Here is a 14,940-nt window from a genome sequence, read left to right as displayed (position 1 = left end):
CTCCTCGTCAGTTGACTACCGGGTGCGCGACGGTACCGGCGACGTCGTCGGTCGTTACACGGCGGGTTCACGTGCCGATAACCGACAGTGGTGTAGTGATTTATGAGAATCCAGCCATCATTTCGTCCCGATCATAATCATCTTTAGGCATCTTTAGGACGTCGTTTCATTAGAGATCTAAATTCACTTTTCGAATTTATTAGTTGTTGACAGATAAATATCCGAGTATTAAAAATATTGTCGTTTCAATACTTTTCTTTCAAACTCATGATATATTTTTATACTAACAAAAATCAATTTCAAACTGATAAAATAATATACGACATATATATCAATTTAATAGCAAAATATAAAATAAAAGATGTCGCTTGTTACTTATCGCGTATATATACTTCAATAGTTTCAGATCGATCTCGATTAACTTATCATCCGCATCAATATACGCAGTCACAGCGATTCTTTGCAACAACATAATAACAAGCAATTTGTATTCGAATGGAAAAAGTCTTGATACGATCAACTTTTTTGTAACCGTTTTTGCGTAACGAAATATTCTTTTATTGTCGACGACGCGATTGTTCGATGCGACTGAATCCATAAAACATAATGCAGGCAACGTCGTAATTCGAAAAGGCAGTCCAGTATTTCCCATGTAGCGAACGCTCGTAAAGTTATCGTAAATACTTTTACCGCGACTTTTGTCAGTGTTATTTATTTTGACCGTTGTTCTTCTTGCGGGTCCGGTTTATTCGCTTTAGACGATTTTACGCGAGTAAGCGAAGCCCAAATTAATCCTTACTTAGACGTACTATCGATCATAAGGCAATAAGGAAGCGAGGAGGAACGATAGAAACGGCGAAAGGGAGCGGGAGAGAAACGTCAGTTCTGGCAACGAATTTCGGAGTCTCGGTGTTCCTATCAGTCTTCGACGAGAAGCGCGACTGTGCCCGCGGTTTTGTTATATCGGTCCCCCACGTAAATGTCCGCAGTGGTGCAGTGACATAAAGATCTATATTCTTCCTCATATACGTATCTTCTTTTTACGTTTTTTTTTTCGCGTTAAGGGAATCGAATTATTTTCGTCGTATTTTTCTTGCGTTTTTTTTCTGTCGCGTCTAGGTTTAGGGATACAATGCTTGATTGATAATTGCCCGCGTATTGCATTAACTACGGGATACACCGGCATGAATAGATTATCGATTGACGCAAACATGACTTTGCGTTTCATAATGGAAGGCTAATGTCCAAAAATAGAATAAATCAAGACGTAGTGATGCAATACATTGATAGATAAACGAAATTGCACACAGGATATAATTTAGATTTAAAACACCGATACGATTTCCTATTTGTATCAATAGTTGACTCAAACTTTATAAAAAAGTTACGCGAGTCGCAATTTACATTGAAATTATTCATATGGAATTTCGATAACATATCACCTTATAATTGGGAGATAAACTCTATGCGTTTGTATTATACAATTCGCTTCCGTGCTGCAAAAAGATTCCTGTGGTGAAATTCATGCAGTGTGACTAACGTTTACGGTCAAGAGAATTCTCGAATGCGTGATTCCGTGCGTCCCGCGTGACCGGATTACAACACGTTATATGAATATTATACAATATATTAGATTAGTCCACGTAATAAGCCTTTACGTGATAATGATCATCTAATGGAGGACAAAAAAAAATGATTATAAGGCAATAGCACAAACGTTCTTGACCTTACTTACTATTCCGTTGATTTTCATCCATGAGACTCACTTTATTCAGGAATATAGTTATTTATTCCTGATATTTAAGTTTAAGGAAATAATTACTACTTATTGCATTTATAATTATATAAATCTGTTGAAAAATCTTTGAACAACCTATCAACTTTGCAATTATAATTAAATGAAGAATTTGTTAATTTTCAGAAGCACTGTAGTTAAAGCGTGACAAATAGCGTCCGATAAATCCAATACATGATTAATCACTGTGATTAATCATCGTTAATTATATTACTCTTCAAAATTGATTCCGACGATTCGTTTACAGTTGCCTCACGAAAGTTGATCGATGAACGGCTTGTTTCAAAGACGGGAGCTTGAAAGAGTCTGCCTAACGAGGCAAGCAACGACTCAACTTTCGGTCTCGTCTGTACAAATGGCTACTCTTTTCTTTTCAGAGTCGGTTTTCTCCACCGGGCGCCTCCATTTTTATTACCCTTGACACCGATATTTGGTTCAAAGCCTTTCAGCAGAAAACTCAATCTAATGGAAACAAAAAATGATTCTCGCTTATTGACAGAAATTTACGATATCTCGACAATTGGACATTAAATACACACACCTCGCTGCTTAATAGCTTCCACGGTTTTCGACAATTTAATCGACACATGTATACTTTGTGAAAATTAATCGTTCACCTAAATTGCATTCGAAGTCCGCCGATCTCTCTAAAGCTCACGAGGAATAAATGTCGTCACCTCTTGTTATCGTCGCATAACAACGTTGGTAGGCGATGTATTCCCCTAAATCCGGTCACCATCATGTGGCGACACCGACTACGTACATTCTACGATGTCTCGTGGTTGTCACTATGATCTTCGCTGCGGCCACATTTTTGCATATTAACAATTACAGGCCCAGTAAGTTGAAACAATTAGTTTATCAAAGTTAAAGTGCGCGGACATACGCAGGCTTCATATAAGTCCTCTGTCCCATAATCCCTGCCTAAATTTCCCTCATTAAAGCAGTACGTTTCAGAATATATGTTTAATAACGTTAATTGATGTAAGAAGTACTTGAATACAGGAAGTATTATAGTTATAATCTGTTAAAAACGACTTAATCGCTTTCTAACGAAGTCTAGAGCTCTGCTATACAATAACGATAAATAATGATGACCATAATGATAATGTGCAAAGTGTATTTTTGTTCTTCCTAATGCGCGCAGCATCCGATGTGTGTACCTACCATGTGCGCGCATCATTAACTTTTCTTTACTATACGCATTTTAAGTGGCACTTTCTATGTGATTTGAACTTTCATCTCTTATACCAATTGATGGTTTGCATTTTCTTTTGCGGTTGACGGGGGCAAGGAAAACTGCTTTCTTCGCTTCGAGGATAAAAATGTTTTTTTTCCTTGCTTTCTTTCCTTGACTCTTTCTATTTTTTTTTTCCAGAACAAACATTCCTCTCCTGTGACAGACCGTGTCACCACTTGGATTGGCCTATGATCTGCCGGGTGAAACTCACGTTAGAAGTCTTCCAAACGCTCAGCAAGTAAGCCAGAAAATCACTTAGCTCACTTAGCTGCGCCTTAAATCCGTTTTGTAAGGATCTAGTATCTACATACTCGTGGATACTCGATAAACTTTGTTATACGTAAAAAAGTATCAAAAGCCGTAATACTCATCCTGTTTTTACGCGGACTGTCAAATGGGGCTGATTATCGCACTTACATAGGTGATCAGCGTTTTGATAATCTAATAAATAATCAGCAAGCGTCGAATTATGACATTTTTACGTGTCTTTATATTTTCATTTTCCTTTTATATTTCTTTTACAATTTTTCGAAGAATTCTTTAAATTAAATTAAATATTTAAATGTTAATTATTTATTTCACGATGAATTTGCATAGTAATACATTTTAGCTGTTGTGTATATGGAAAATAGAGAAAGCAATAAATAAATCGAGCCAGAAAGAATTAGGGAAGAATATATATCATAAATGTTTCGCGAAGAGAATTAGATATTTAAATGTTAGTTACTTATATTTTGTAATGGATTTGCATAGTAATATATTTCAGCCAGTTGTGTATAAATTTAATATGTATTATGAAAAATATAAGAAAATTAGGTAAGAATGTATTACATGAAAGTTGAGTTGCTAATTATTGCGCAAAAAATAAACGCAAAAATTGCGTTTATCTTCTACTTTGTAAAATATCTATATTATAATTGTATCTATTTTATATCAAGGTAACAACCTTGAAGTTAAGTCATGAATACATTAACTTGTGTATCCTCTTATGGAAAATTCACTTATTCGAACATTTCAAACAAAAAGATACACTCGAAAGGGAAAGTATCTCTATATGTATTTAATAAAACACGTCTTAGATCGTAATTGCCTCATGCAAGGCAACTATATTTTTCTTTACGTGCGCCTCACGCTATTATTACAGAATTCCTTTTTTGCGATTGCAGCATTGTAGCAATTGTAGCGATTTTTCTACTGTGTGTTACGTTAACCGTGCAACGATTATGGCAGCATATATAGTGCCGCATCGGCGGTTTCGGACTCGTCGGGGCGTAATAAGCTCTTACGCAATTTCTAAGCGTTAACCGGTGTAATGCGGAAGACTCTCGCGATCAATCGTGCGATGTGTCGTCGAAACTGACAAGCAAAACGAATATCGCATTAGGCACAGGACTATTCTTATCGGGGAGACCAAATCGACGATCTCACAGTTATTTGATGAAATTAAATAAACGGTGCAAGTATATTTGCTACTGAATAATACAGTCCGCTATCTTTCATCTTTCATAAATCGTACGAATAGTTCATTCATATCAACCGTCTTCAATTAAGATGTTGCAATCATCCGGTATTAGTTTTCTTGCAAAAATTGCACTTATATGCAATAACTTATCTTCGCGTATTTGAAAGTACTTTTAGAAGGTCATCGGCAAATCTGTAGTATAAGGCAAGTAAATGAGGAATTTCACGAAAAGTTTCTCAAAAAGTTTCTCGTGCAAAACTATAACAAAGTTACAGTACGACGATTTGATTTCTTCCAGTAGGTGTATGTACTTGCTTTAGACTTGCTATAGAGATTGCGATTTTACGACGTTCCTTACAGATCATGCGGTGATTGTCTATTGAATCAGACGGCATGCTTGGCTAACCATTGCATTTCCGCGGATGGACAGAGACGGGGTATACTTACGGCCAATCGTCAAATGCCAGGACCCAGTATTCAGGTATGACCTCGATGTTCAACCAGCGATCAATAGTCCGGGTGCATCACACTTACCGCCGGGATGTCAATGAAGTTCAATGCAAGAGTACAATTTGCTTACGATATCGCACGCCACCTTTCTACACTCTCCCTTTCTTAATAATTAGAGCATATATACCAAAATGATTTACTCTCAAATAAAAAACTGATAAATAATTGGAAATACTTGATACAAAGTTATTATATTTTAAAGCTTCAGTAGATATGCATTGAGAATTTTCCGTGTTATTTTGCAATTTTATTGTCTAAGACGCGGGAGCAATCATAGAACGAGTTTAGCTGTCAAGTAAATATCAATTCAGTTATATATTTAGTTTGATTATTATTAAACCAAATCCGGAATTATGTATTAACTGAATTTGTGAATAATTGAATATTGGATTTTACTTTGGGACTCGAGATTAAACTGATGAGCAGATATTATGCAATTGATCGGTAATGTACGATTAATTCCATGATACGAATGTGTTCTCGCTGCTATGTGGTTGCTATAATTTTAGAAAAATTGCATTAAATTTATGTAGAATCGAATGTGTTCTGTTTCACGCGGCTTCGCCGACATCAATACGCTTTCATATGCAATTAGTAATCCGCAATTGCAATGAAAATGGAGGTTCTATCTCGTGTTAAAATTAAATGCCGCGTGATGATTGAGACACGTACTCAACATACACACTCTTGGTAATTAATTACGCCCCTTCAATATATAGGAATAATCTCGCGCACGTGCCTCGTTTAACTGAGTGAACACTTTGAAGTGAAGCGAAATTTGCTAGGCATCTGATTGGTCTTCCTTGGCCGCAAACATTCCGAAGCTTTAGAAATGTTGATTGAAGCTAAGTGCCTTTTCTCACTTCGCGGAATCAAGTGCTAATTACCCATTTTTTAACAGCCTCTCTTAAATCTGTTATGTCATTTTTGTTTAGTATTCTTTAATACACTTTTGAAACGTTTATTTCTATTTCTAACAGAGAAAGAGAAGAAAGTTTCATCGGACATGTTACTTAAACCTGATACTTGAAATTGAAAGTATTTAAGGGAAGAACTAAATCAGATGCTATTTAATACAAATTAAAATGTTAAAATTTTAATTTTTTATATTCAAAACTATATAAAATCAAAATTAAATAAAACTTTTCTAAAGATATAAATATTGAATATTTTTTAATAGTTTCTTTGTATTTTAATGTACCTATTTATATGTGTAACAATGATCTAAAATGAAACAAGAACAATATATATTAAAGTCAGTTATTAAACACATTTATTATTACATATTATAATATTACTTTCACGGCAACAATCAAAATTATAACTATATAGTGGCCTTGTTCGTAAGCACGATCTAACGTCTCAGTAAACATTTCTAATGATCGCGCCTGATGATTAGTTGCGAACTTTCACACACTGTTTACGCTTTTACAGGTTTGTGAAAACGATATCCTAGTGGTGGATGTGATAAATCGTCTTCCTGGCAAAGCAGCAGCGGTACATTGGCGTGGACAAACGCAAATGGAGATGCCTTACATGGATGGCGCACCATTGGTCACGCAATGTCCGATACCAAGTTACACCACTTTCCAATACAAATTTCGCGCTTCCATACCGGGCACACATCTCTGGCATGCACATGCAGGTTGGTAATTGTTATTTGCGCTGAATATTTCGTGGATCGCAATAAAAAACATTTACAAAACTCACATATTTAATTAAAATTTATATCTATACTTTGCAAATATTGCCATCGATTTAATTAATCAAATTAATTAATGTATTTTAATTTATTAATAAGAATTTATTTATAAAATTATATTTCCTCAATTTTAATTATCTATAAAATTATTTTATATATATTTCATCTATCATCTATAAAATTATTTATAGAATTCAAAATTAATTTGAGGATATGCATATTTAACTTTTAAATTATTTTATATTAGATGTCATATATAATAGATTTAATTATTCACGATGTTGACGTTATATTATCGATTTAGTTTTGATTATATTAATCATTAATTATGATTTTTCAACGCAACGAATTATACAATATATGACTAGCATACAAGTTGTTTAACCGATTCATTTTTCGGGAAAAAAAAATCTTTTCAGGAGCCGACATCACGAATGGCATTATCGGATCCTTGATCGTGAGACAGGCGGACCTTCGGGAACCTCATCGTGCCCTTTACGACATCGACGATCCTAATCACGTAGTTCTGGTGAACCAGTGGCAACACTCGCCGGAAGTATCGTTTAATCAGGGTCACTCGAAACCGGCAATTCTTTTAATCAATGGACGGGGTCGGCAGCCCAGCGGACCCGCGACTCCTCTGAGCACATTCACGGTCATTCCAGGACGACGTCACAGATTTCGCGTCGCTAATGCCGGAGGTGCCGGTGCATGCCCGGTGACGCTTTCCATCGACGGCCATCCGCTTTTCTTGATCGCGCTCGACGGACATCCTATAGAGTCGCGACACGTCACTTCGATTACTCTGGCCAAAGGTTGGAGTCCTGTTAATTTTTCCCTCGGAATTCAATCGGATCTCTATACGCTAAGCACGGTGCACACATGTTTTACGTTTAACGATCTTCCGATATCGTCGAGAGAAAAAATTGAATACATTTGATCGAAATATCTCCGATTTACATCCTTCATACTTTTTTAAGAGTTAAGAAGTTGATTGCGTAAGCGATTAGACCCAAGAACGGCAAACGGTGAAAACATCTTGCGCAAGTCTCACAAGTTGGCTTGATTCTTCAGTTGTAAATTAAGTAACAGTCGATGACATTTATTTTCTTAAACGCTTCCGCTTTCGGGTACATCGAGTTTTAAGTGGCACGCTGCGCAACTTTTACCTTTTGAGGATTCGTAAGCGAGTTAGAATTCAATATTGCAAACGTAAGATCGATGGCCCCCCAGCTCTGTCATTGTTCACACAAAGCGAGATTTCATTTCCCGATTCCTCATCCGAATCCGATTTTCATTGAGTACGCCGAGACTTGAGCAGTCTTCAATATTCGTTAAAGGTGAAAGGGCGGACTTTGTCCTCAAAGCGAGCAAACGCATCGGTTCCTATTGGATGAACGTTCATACAACGAAGGAATGTGAAACGAGCGCGATAAATGGCGCGGCGATACTCAACTATAAAGGCAATTCGGAAAATCCTGCAGCAATGGCGGAAGTTATCGATCAACGCGATATCGACGAGATAGGATCGGACCGGCTGGCCGTGACGACGAATCCCGCCGAGAAATGCGGCGATCGAGAGAATTTGTGCGCCATGGATATTCAAAATATCCGCAAAATGCCGCAGATACTGACTAATCCCAAGACGGATGTGACACTGTACCTGCCGATTAATTACAAGATGCAAGCGACGGAATTGTTAGGTGCGTAACTAACGTAAAAAAAAAAAACTAATGGAAGCGCCTGATGGGAGTGAAAGTGCCAATTAAGACTGGGATATAATTGAGCGGGGCATTAATTAACGCGGGCAGACTTAACCGATACAAATTCTTCCAACTAAGTTTCACCACTATTTTTTATTCACCGCATTATATTCAAATCCGGGTTATAAAAATTTTGCTGCTACTCTACATAATAGCGTATCCCGATTAGAAAGCACTTTCACCACTTTTATTTTTTTTTACAATCACAAAACTTCTTTCCGATTAACTTTTTAATGAATTAAGTTAAGAGTTTATCTTTTCCCTTAAGATGATCAACGCAAAAAACTTAACTACAATATTATTAAAAGTTAAAGCAAAATTAAATTTAAAAAATATAAATACAAAATTTTTACTCTTAAATTTCAACTAATTAGATTGCAATAAAAATTTTACGTGATTTTATTGTAACTCATTAAAATATTGAATGTAGAAGATGCTGTATTAATTTCTCATCAAATTTTCGTCATGAAAAACTCTCTAAATTCACTTAGAATTAGAAATATTTGGTTGCTAATGAGGCAACGATAATGGGACGGTCTACATTTTCATCAATCACTTTTTATACACGCGGAGAAGAAATTTCCGGACGCTCGCATCGCAACGCACATCGAGAAGTGCGTAATTAAATAGATATTAAGAGAGCTGCAGGATAGTTTCGAATCGAGGGAGCGACGCGCAATTAAGCTCGATTATCTAATTGCAACTCAATCAAAAATCTTTCCTCCTGTCCAGGTAACGGCGGGACGGAGACGCGAGTGTTGAACGTGGACAACGCCACTTTCACGTTTCCGTCGTCACCGCTATTGACCCAAGGTGGAGATGTGTCCCCGGGGATGCTGTGCACTAACAGCGACGACAACGAGGACGATCTCAATGAGGGCAACGAGACCGTATCGCGACGACGGTGCCGTCCGGTCGGCGATGTTGGCGCGGGCGACATATGCGAGTGCGTGCACGTGCGCCACGTGCCGCTCGGGGCCACCGTCGAGATTATTCTCTTGGACCAGGGTAATTAGTCTCATTTAAACGTGATCAAAATGTAAATGCGACTCGTGATGACGCGTGTACGTTCGTCTCGTGTACGTTCGTGATTAATTTGAGTTTTCCACGTTTTTCTACAATCCTTTTCTCTTCCATTCTCATCCGAGGTCTAGATGTCCGTTTTATTTCATATGTTTAGAAAGTCTAAGAAAAGATGGCAAAGATTGTAATTTTATCGATATTATACGGAATGATTTAATAACTGAGCTGAGTTATAGCATTTTTAAGTCAAGAAAGAAAAACGTAGTAAAGGAAGATTTTTCACTGTTTAGTGTGAGATCTATATTTTTCGAATAGTGTACTGATGTAAGATGCAACTGCATTTTTATATATATAAAAAATACGAAAAAATAGAATCATATACTTTCTTAAGCATAAATTGATTCTTTTCATTATACTGCGTATACCAATCAAAGATCATACTAAAACATATTTCTAATAATCAATATTTCAATGGACACTTTATGATTAAGAAACAATTTTTAAATTGTCGTATATATTTGTTAATCATCGTATGTATTATGTTACACTTCAGAATCTTGCATAAAAGTCAAGATAAAGCAGAATATGAAACATGATAAGATAATATGAAACACGGCAAGGTTACTGCAAGAACTCATTATATTAAGGAGTATACGGCCTTCTGCGTAATATTATATACGACGTAGCTTATTAAGCTTATTACACAGTCCCCGATGCTTGGGGATAATCTCACAGAGCGAAGCGGCACGTGAGAGACTGAGAGAACATTAGTGCATAATAGAATTTATCGCTTGACCCCGATGCCCGCGTTTCGTGCCGCGAAAGTTCAAGTTATTGATTTGGAGGTTTCCACCATCATAAATCACTTCTCGTAAAAGAAGTGTATATTATTTCGCCTCAAGAATAATATTTGACGCGTCAGCGCGATTTCTTCCAATACTATTGCGACAGCCGAAAGAAATCCCGCGACTTCTGATAATAGCACGTGGAACGATTGGTCTCCTTCGTAAAGCTTCGCAATTACACGAAACTAATTGTAGCAGTCGACCATGGGTTCGTGATATTTCTCGTCGAATTATATTTTCATTGACCATTTGCCTAACGATTTCCTACATGACGTGATTATTTTTTACTACATTTTTTATTAGACCTATTCATACTACGGACAAAATTCTTGTTATATAATTCAGTGTATATTCAGAATCATAATGTATAATTTAGTATCATAAAATAATAATATAATTGAATTATTATTAGAATAATTCTCTAGCTAAAGTCACGAATAGTGGTAATTTGATAATAATTTTTCGCCACAAAGAATTCTATTAAAGAACGGGCGTTAATCCAACATCATTTTGCCACAGGTGGTCTGGATGATCTAGTTTATCACCTACACGGCTATAGTTTTTACGTGGTGGGAGCCAGGCAATTTGGGCGAAGTATGTCACTGCAAGAGGTGAAAAAACTCGATGAGAGGGGGCAGCTATTCTCGCGGAATCTCGATTGCGCGTTATCCAAGGATACCGTCATCGTGCCCAAGTTCGGTGCCGTAGCGCTGCGGTTTAAAGCCGATAATCCAGGTAAATCCTCTCTTCGCTAATCGAACTGACATAAATACTTAATATATAGGCCTCTATTCTAACGGCTTTAATTGTTAATTTGGTAATTTTCTTCGACAAATTGGAGATAAAAATTTTATCATCAAAATAGGCTAGGATATATCAGCAATTCATGATTTATTAGCGATCAGATAAAGAATTTTTTGCGAATTAAATTTCAAGATGTATAATAAATAAGAAAACTTTCGATTTTTAATTTCAAATTTTAGTTTAATCGTTAGATATCCAATATTGAAATTTTTCTATGAATTTTTTCGAGAAAAATCGATCTTTAATTTGTCGAACGTTTTGGCTCCAAATGCTCCAATTTTTAATGTCAAAATATGAGACATATTGTATAATAGCGACGCGGTGTATTAACTCTATGAGGCTAATATTGTTATTTGACTTCGCAGGTTATTGGATGTTGCGGGATGAGCATGCGACCGATTGGACACGTGGTTTAGATGTTATCCTGCAAGTCGGAGGACCTAGCGACATGGTGGCCGCGCCACAAGACTTTCCTAAATGTGGATCCTTTGTCGGACCTGATTACTTCCTCATATAGACTGTTTAAACGTTAAAGTGTATATAATTGTATATAATTATAGATAGCCGGACAAGAATCTATAGTCGCTTTTAGATAAATTTTACGAATTTTTATGAATAAAATATCCATTTACGTTCGCTAGTCGCTTGGAAACCCTCTTTCACCCCTTTTTCTCGAAAATCCTCATATCATCATAATTATTTCCTCGGCAAAATTTTAATTGAACCTCTTTGCAACTGTTCCATTTTCAACTTCAAGAAACTTGATATTAATTAAAAATTTTAATTACAATTTCGCCATTAACAAGTCGTTCCAGGAAATTCGCAGTTTGCCGGAACAGACGTGGCGCGACTTCGTAATTTTCAACTTTTAACAACTAAGCTTTAAGCAACGTTCGTATCGTCGTAAAGCAATCGTGTCTCAGAACCTAGCGAGCGGAATATAGCGCGCGACTTCTACCGCGAATATACCGTTTACGCTACAGTGTTTCCGCCGCTGTCACTCGTTCTTTTTTCTCGAACAAAGGATAGGCTCGCTTTCGCGGTTCATCTCGGCGTGCACGTCAGGCACGTTTCGATGTAACTGGCTGTATAACCGCCATAACCGCGATTCGTTCTTTCGCCGGTGACGGATAATTCCGAGGTCAGGCTGACGCGTAGCCTCGTTAGCAGTAATGTCCTGCCTGAGCGCGCTGCACACGCAGATAGGGACCCTGCTTTCCGTGCCCCAGGAGGTTTTGTTTCTGCGACACAGGGTTTTCCGCGAATACGCGAAAATCGCGGTCGGGCCGGACTTTATCCACACCCTGCCATCCTTCCTAATTCTGACAGCCGCGGTACTTGTCCTCTGGAAGAATCCCCCGTCCTCCACGCGGCTCATGGGCCTCGTAGGCGAGACATTCATTTATAAAGGGTTTCAGGTACAAAAGTCTCTGCGATCTTCCGTGTTAGCTAATTCCCTTCCGTGCGTTATACACGTGCGTTTTTCAAGGTGTCAGTCAGCTGGCTCGCGGTTAACGCGCTTCTATGGCTATGGCTGATCCTCCAGAGGATACTCTATTGCAGCGTCTGGCATTATTGGAGTTACGTGAGTGAACTCGTTATTATATTCTTGCCGTAACTAACAAAGGCATTGCTTTCGTAACGCTTGAATTGCCCACTTTTATGAAAGAGAAGATAAGCGCCTGTATACGCTATAAAAAAGGGAATAGTTGTCTATAACTCTTTCCAAAGAAGAAAATATTAAAATATTTTATGGAACAAGAGAACTTTAGTCTAATTATTATAATTAGTATAACTAATTTTATTATAAGAATAAATAAACTAATGATTAAGCGTTAAATTTTATAGTTAATTTTACATTTTACATCGACGTAGGAGTCTGAACATCGAGATATTTCGTATCCCTGGTGGCAACAAGTCTGGTCCTCGTACTATCCTGTACCTATACAGCCGCCGGTGATGTCGGCCAGTTTTATTAGTTGGATTGTCGCGATGTCGATTGCGATAACCGCTCTGGGATGCGCGAATTCTACAGATCGCTTGGAAACTGTCATTAAAGAAACCTTATCTAAATTTGGGAATACGTTTGCGGTAGTCAAGTCTTGCGTGGAATGTTCACAGGACGAGTTAGTATCGCGATTCGTGTTTTAATTGTTTCTCTTCGCGCGTTAACTTGTTAGTTCGTTGCAAGAGAAGCAAAATAAAGCGAGAGAAATAGTGTTACGTATAATGATAATAATTTACATAAAATAAAACGTCCTTTGAGCAAACATTTTCGCTCTCAGAGTGGAAGAGACGCTCGTAACCACTGAAGCGAACGCGGCGATGGACGACGGCGAAATCAGCTCAGTTTGTGAACGCGCTCGCTCAGAAACGTCGAATGACACAAACAACGCGGCACGCGGGGATGTACATCCGATCTCCTACGGAACGAATTGGATGCCACAGCCAAATTTCTCCGCGTTCAAAGAAGCGCATCGCAAAATATCAATGAAATCCCTTCACACAGTGACAGGCGCAAATGACGTTCAGGTAACAACGAGACAAAGAGAGAAAGAGAAAGAGAGCTTTTTTCTATGTTTAATTAATGTTAGATTAATGTTTAATTAGTATTGCAACGATCTCTACGCTCACCTTTAATTTTTTCAATAAACGGTAACACGTTTATGTACCAATAGCATTTTTAATTATTTAATATTTGTGCCCCAAAAGAATTCATAAAATTTTATACAAAAATAATTTATATTTGTAACTTGTAACATGTAAAATCAAGACTTTATTTTAAAAGAAATTGATATAGGCTGAGCGATTACCTACATTGTTTAAGGCTTTGAAGTACCATTTTAGAGCAAGACACTTTTCAAAAACTTTGCTAGAATTTTGAAGGAAATCTTAATTGCGCTAAAGAAATGCTGATGCAATACAACTGCAACAATTCGTTAGAATTTCGAAAGAAATTCTAATTGTGTTGGACAAATGCTGATGCGATATGACCGTAACACGGGTTGTTGCTTTCAGGATATTGACAAATTAGCAAAGCAAGTGCGACACCGACGCGGCTGTCACACCGTGATACCGAGCAATTCCAGCGAGCAATCGAGCGAATGTTGAAGGGACTTGTCAATGTTCATTGAACGATCGTCATCAAAGAGGTCTTCCGTTGCGCAATGCTCATGGGAAAAAGTTTTCTCGAAGGCGGCGCGCCAACTTTGCAGATGACATGTAATTTGCATAAACGATGAGACGGCGTTTATATATACCGATAAGATTTTTAGTTATCTAATATTTATATTTGACGAAAATTTATAAAACTTTTTACAGAAATATTTTATACATGTAATATGTAAAATCCAGATTTTATTTTTGAGATTGAACAATAGTCGAACGACCATTAAAGAAGTGCAATAGTTACGTAAAAATAATGTGCGTAAGGTCATGTGCTATCTCATATCAATTATATCAATAGAATGTATGTATATAAAACTTTTATAAATAAATATTTAAACTTTTAACATTTGGTTCTCATATAAATTTCTCTAATACCTGAATATCTTCTTCTCCAATCAATATTACGAATTTATAATAAATTGTAATATACACCAATCAAGAACTCAATTGAATTTTTGTCCCAGTGATGATTATGTTGATAACCTATCAATATGCGACATAAATGTTTTTATTTTAGTAACAATGTTAGGATCTCCAATAAAAATATTACTCTATTCACCGCTATGTCTGTTTAGAATGAACAAAATTGCTTTATATATTATTCTTTTTATATTTTACAAACAGTTCT

General features: G+C 36.9%; 2 protein-coding genes across 5 annotated transcripts; both read left to right on the top strand.

The window, feature by feature from the left end:
* On the top strand, positions 1-11,784 carry LOC139773382 (uncharacterized). Of its 4 annotated transcripts, none has more exons than XM_071707793.1 (10): positions 1-92; positions 2,173-2,634; positions 3,174-3,273; positions 4,858-4,978; positions 6,442-6,652; positions 7,129-7,524; positions 8,050-8,412; positions 9,205-9,480; positions 10,860-11,075; positions 11,510-11,784. In XM_071707793.1, exons 2-10 carry the CDS (start codon positions 2,508-2,510, stop codon positions 11,659-11,661), a joined length of 1,962 nt encoding a protein of 653 aa, XP_071563894.1. In that variant the 5' UTR covers positions 1-92; positions 2,173-2,507; the 3' UTR covers positions 11,662-11,784. The 4 variants fall into 4 exon arrangements, with proteins under 4 accessions (XP_071563894.1, XP_071563897.1, XP_071563896.1 ...); XM_071707796.1 differs by having other exon boundaries at positions 69-87; XM_071707795.1 differs by lacking the exon at positions 1-92 and adding an exon at positions 258-772.
* A 532-nt stretch (positions 11,785-12,316) lies between these two features.
* LOC139773433 (uncharacterized) lies at positions 12,317-14,566 on the top strand. The gene is made up of 5 exons (XM_071707866.1): positions 12,317-12,562; positions 12,613-12,729; positions 13,020-13,270; positions 13,430-13,676; positions 14,163-14,566. The coding sequence occupies exons 1-5, from the start codon at positions 12,317-12,319 to the stop codon at positions 14,253-14,255; spliced, it is 954 nt and encodes a 317-aa protein (XP_071563967.1). The 3' UTR covers positions 14,256-14,566.
* The last annotated feature ends 374 nt before the right edge of the window (positions 14,567-14,940 follow it).

Source organism: Temnothorax nylanderi, unplaced genomic scaffold, assembly GCF_030848795.1.
Source record: "Temnothorax nylanderi isolate EJ_2023f unplaced genomic scaffold, tnyl_v1.0 TNYL_tig0061_pilon, whole genome shotgun sequence".
Classification (NCBI taxonomy): domain Eukaryota; kingdom Metazoa; phylum Arthropoda; class Insecta; order Hymenoptera; family Formicidae; genus Temnothorax; species Temnothorax nylanderi.
Note: the sequence above shows the minus strand (reverse complement) of the source record. Positions and strands in the feature narration are given on the sequence as shown.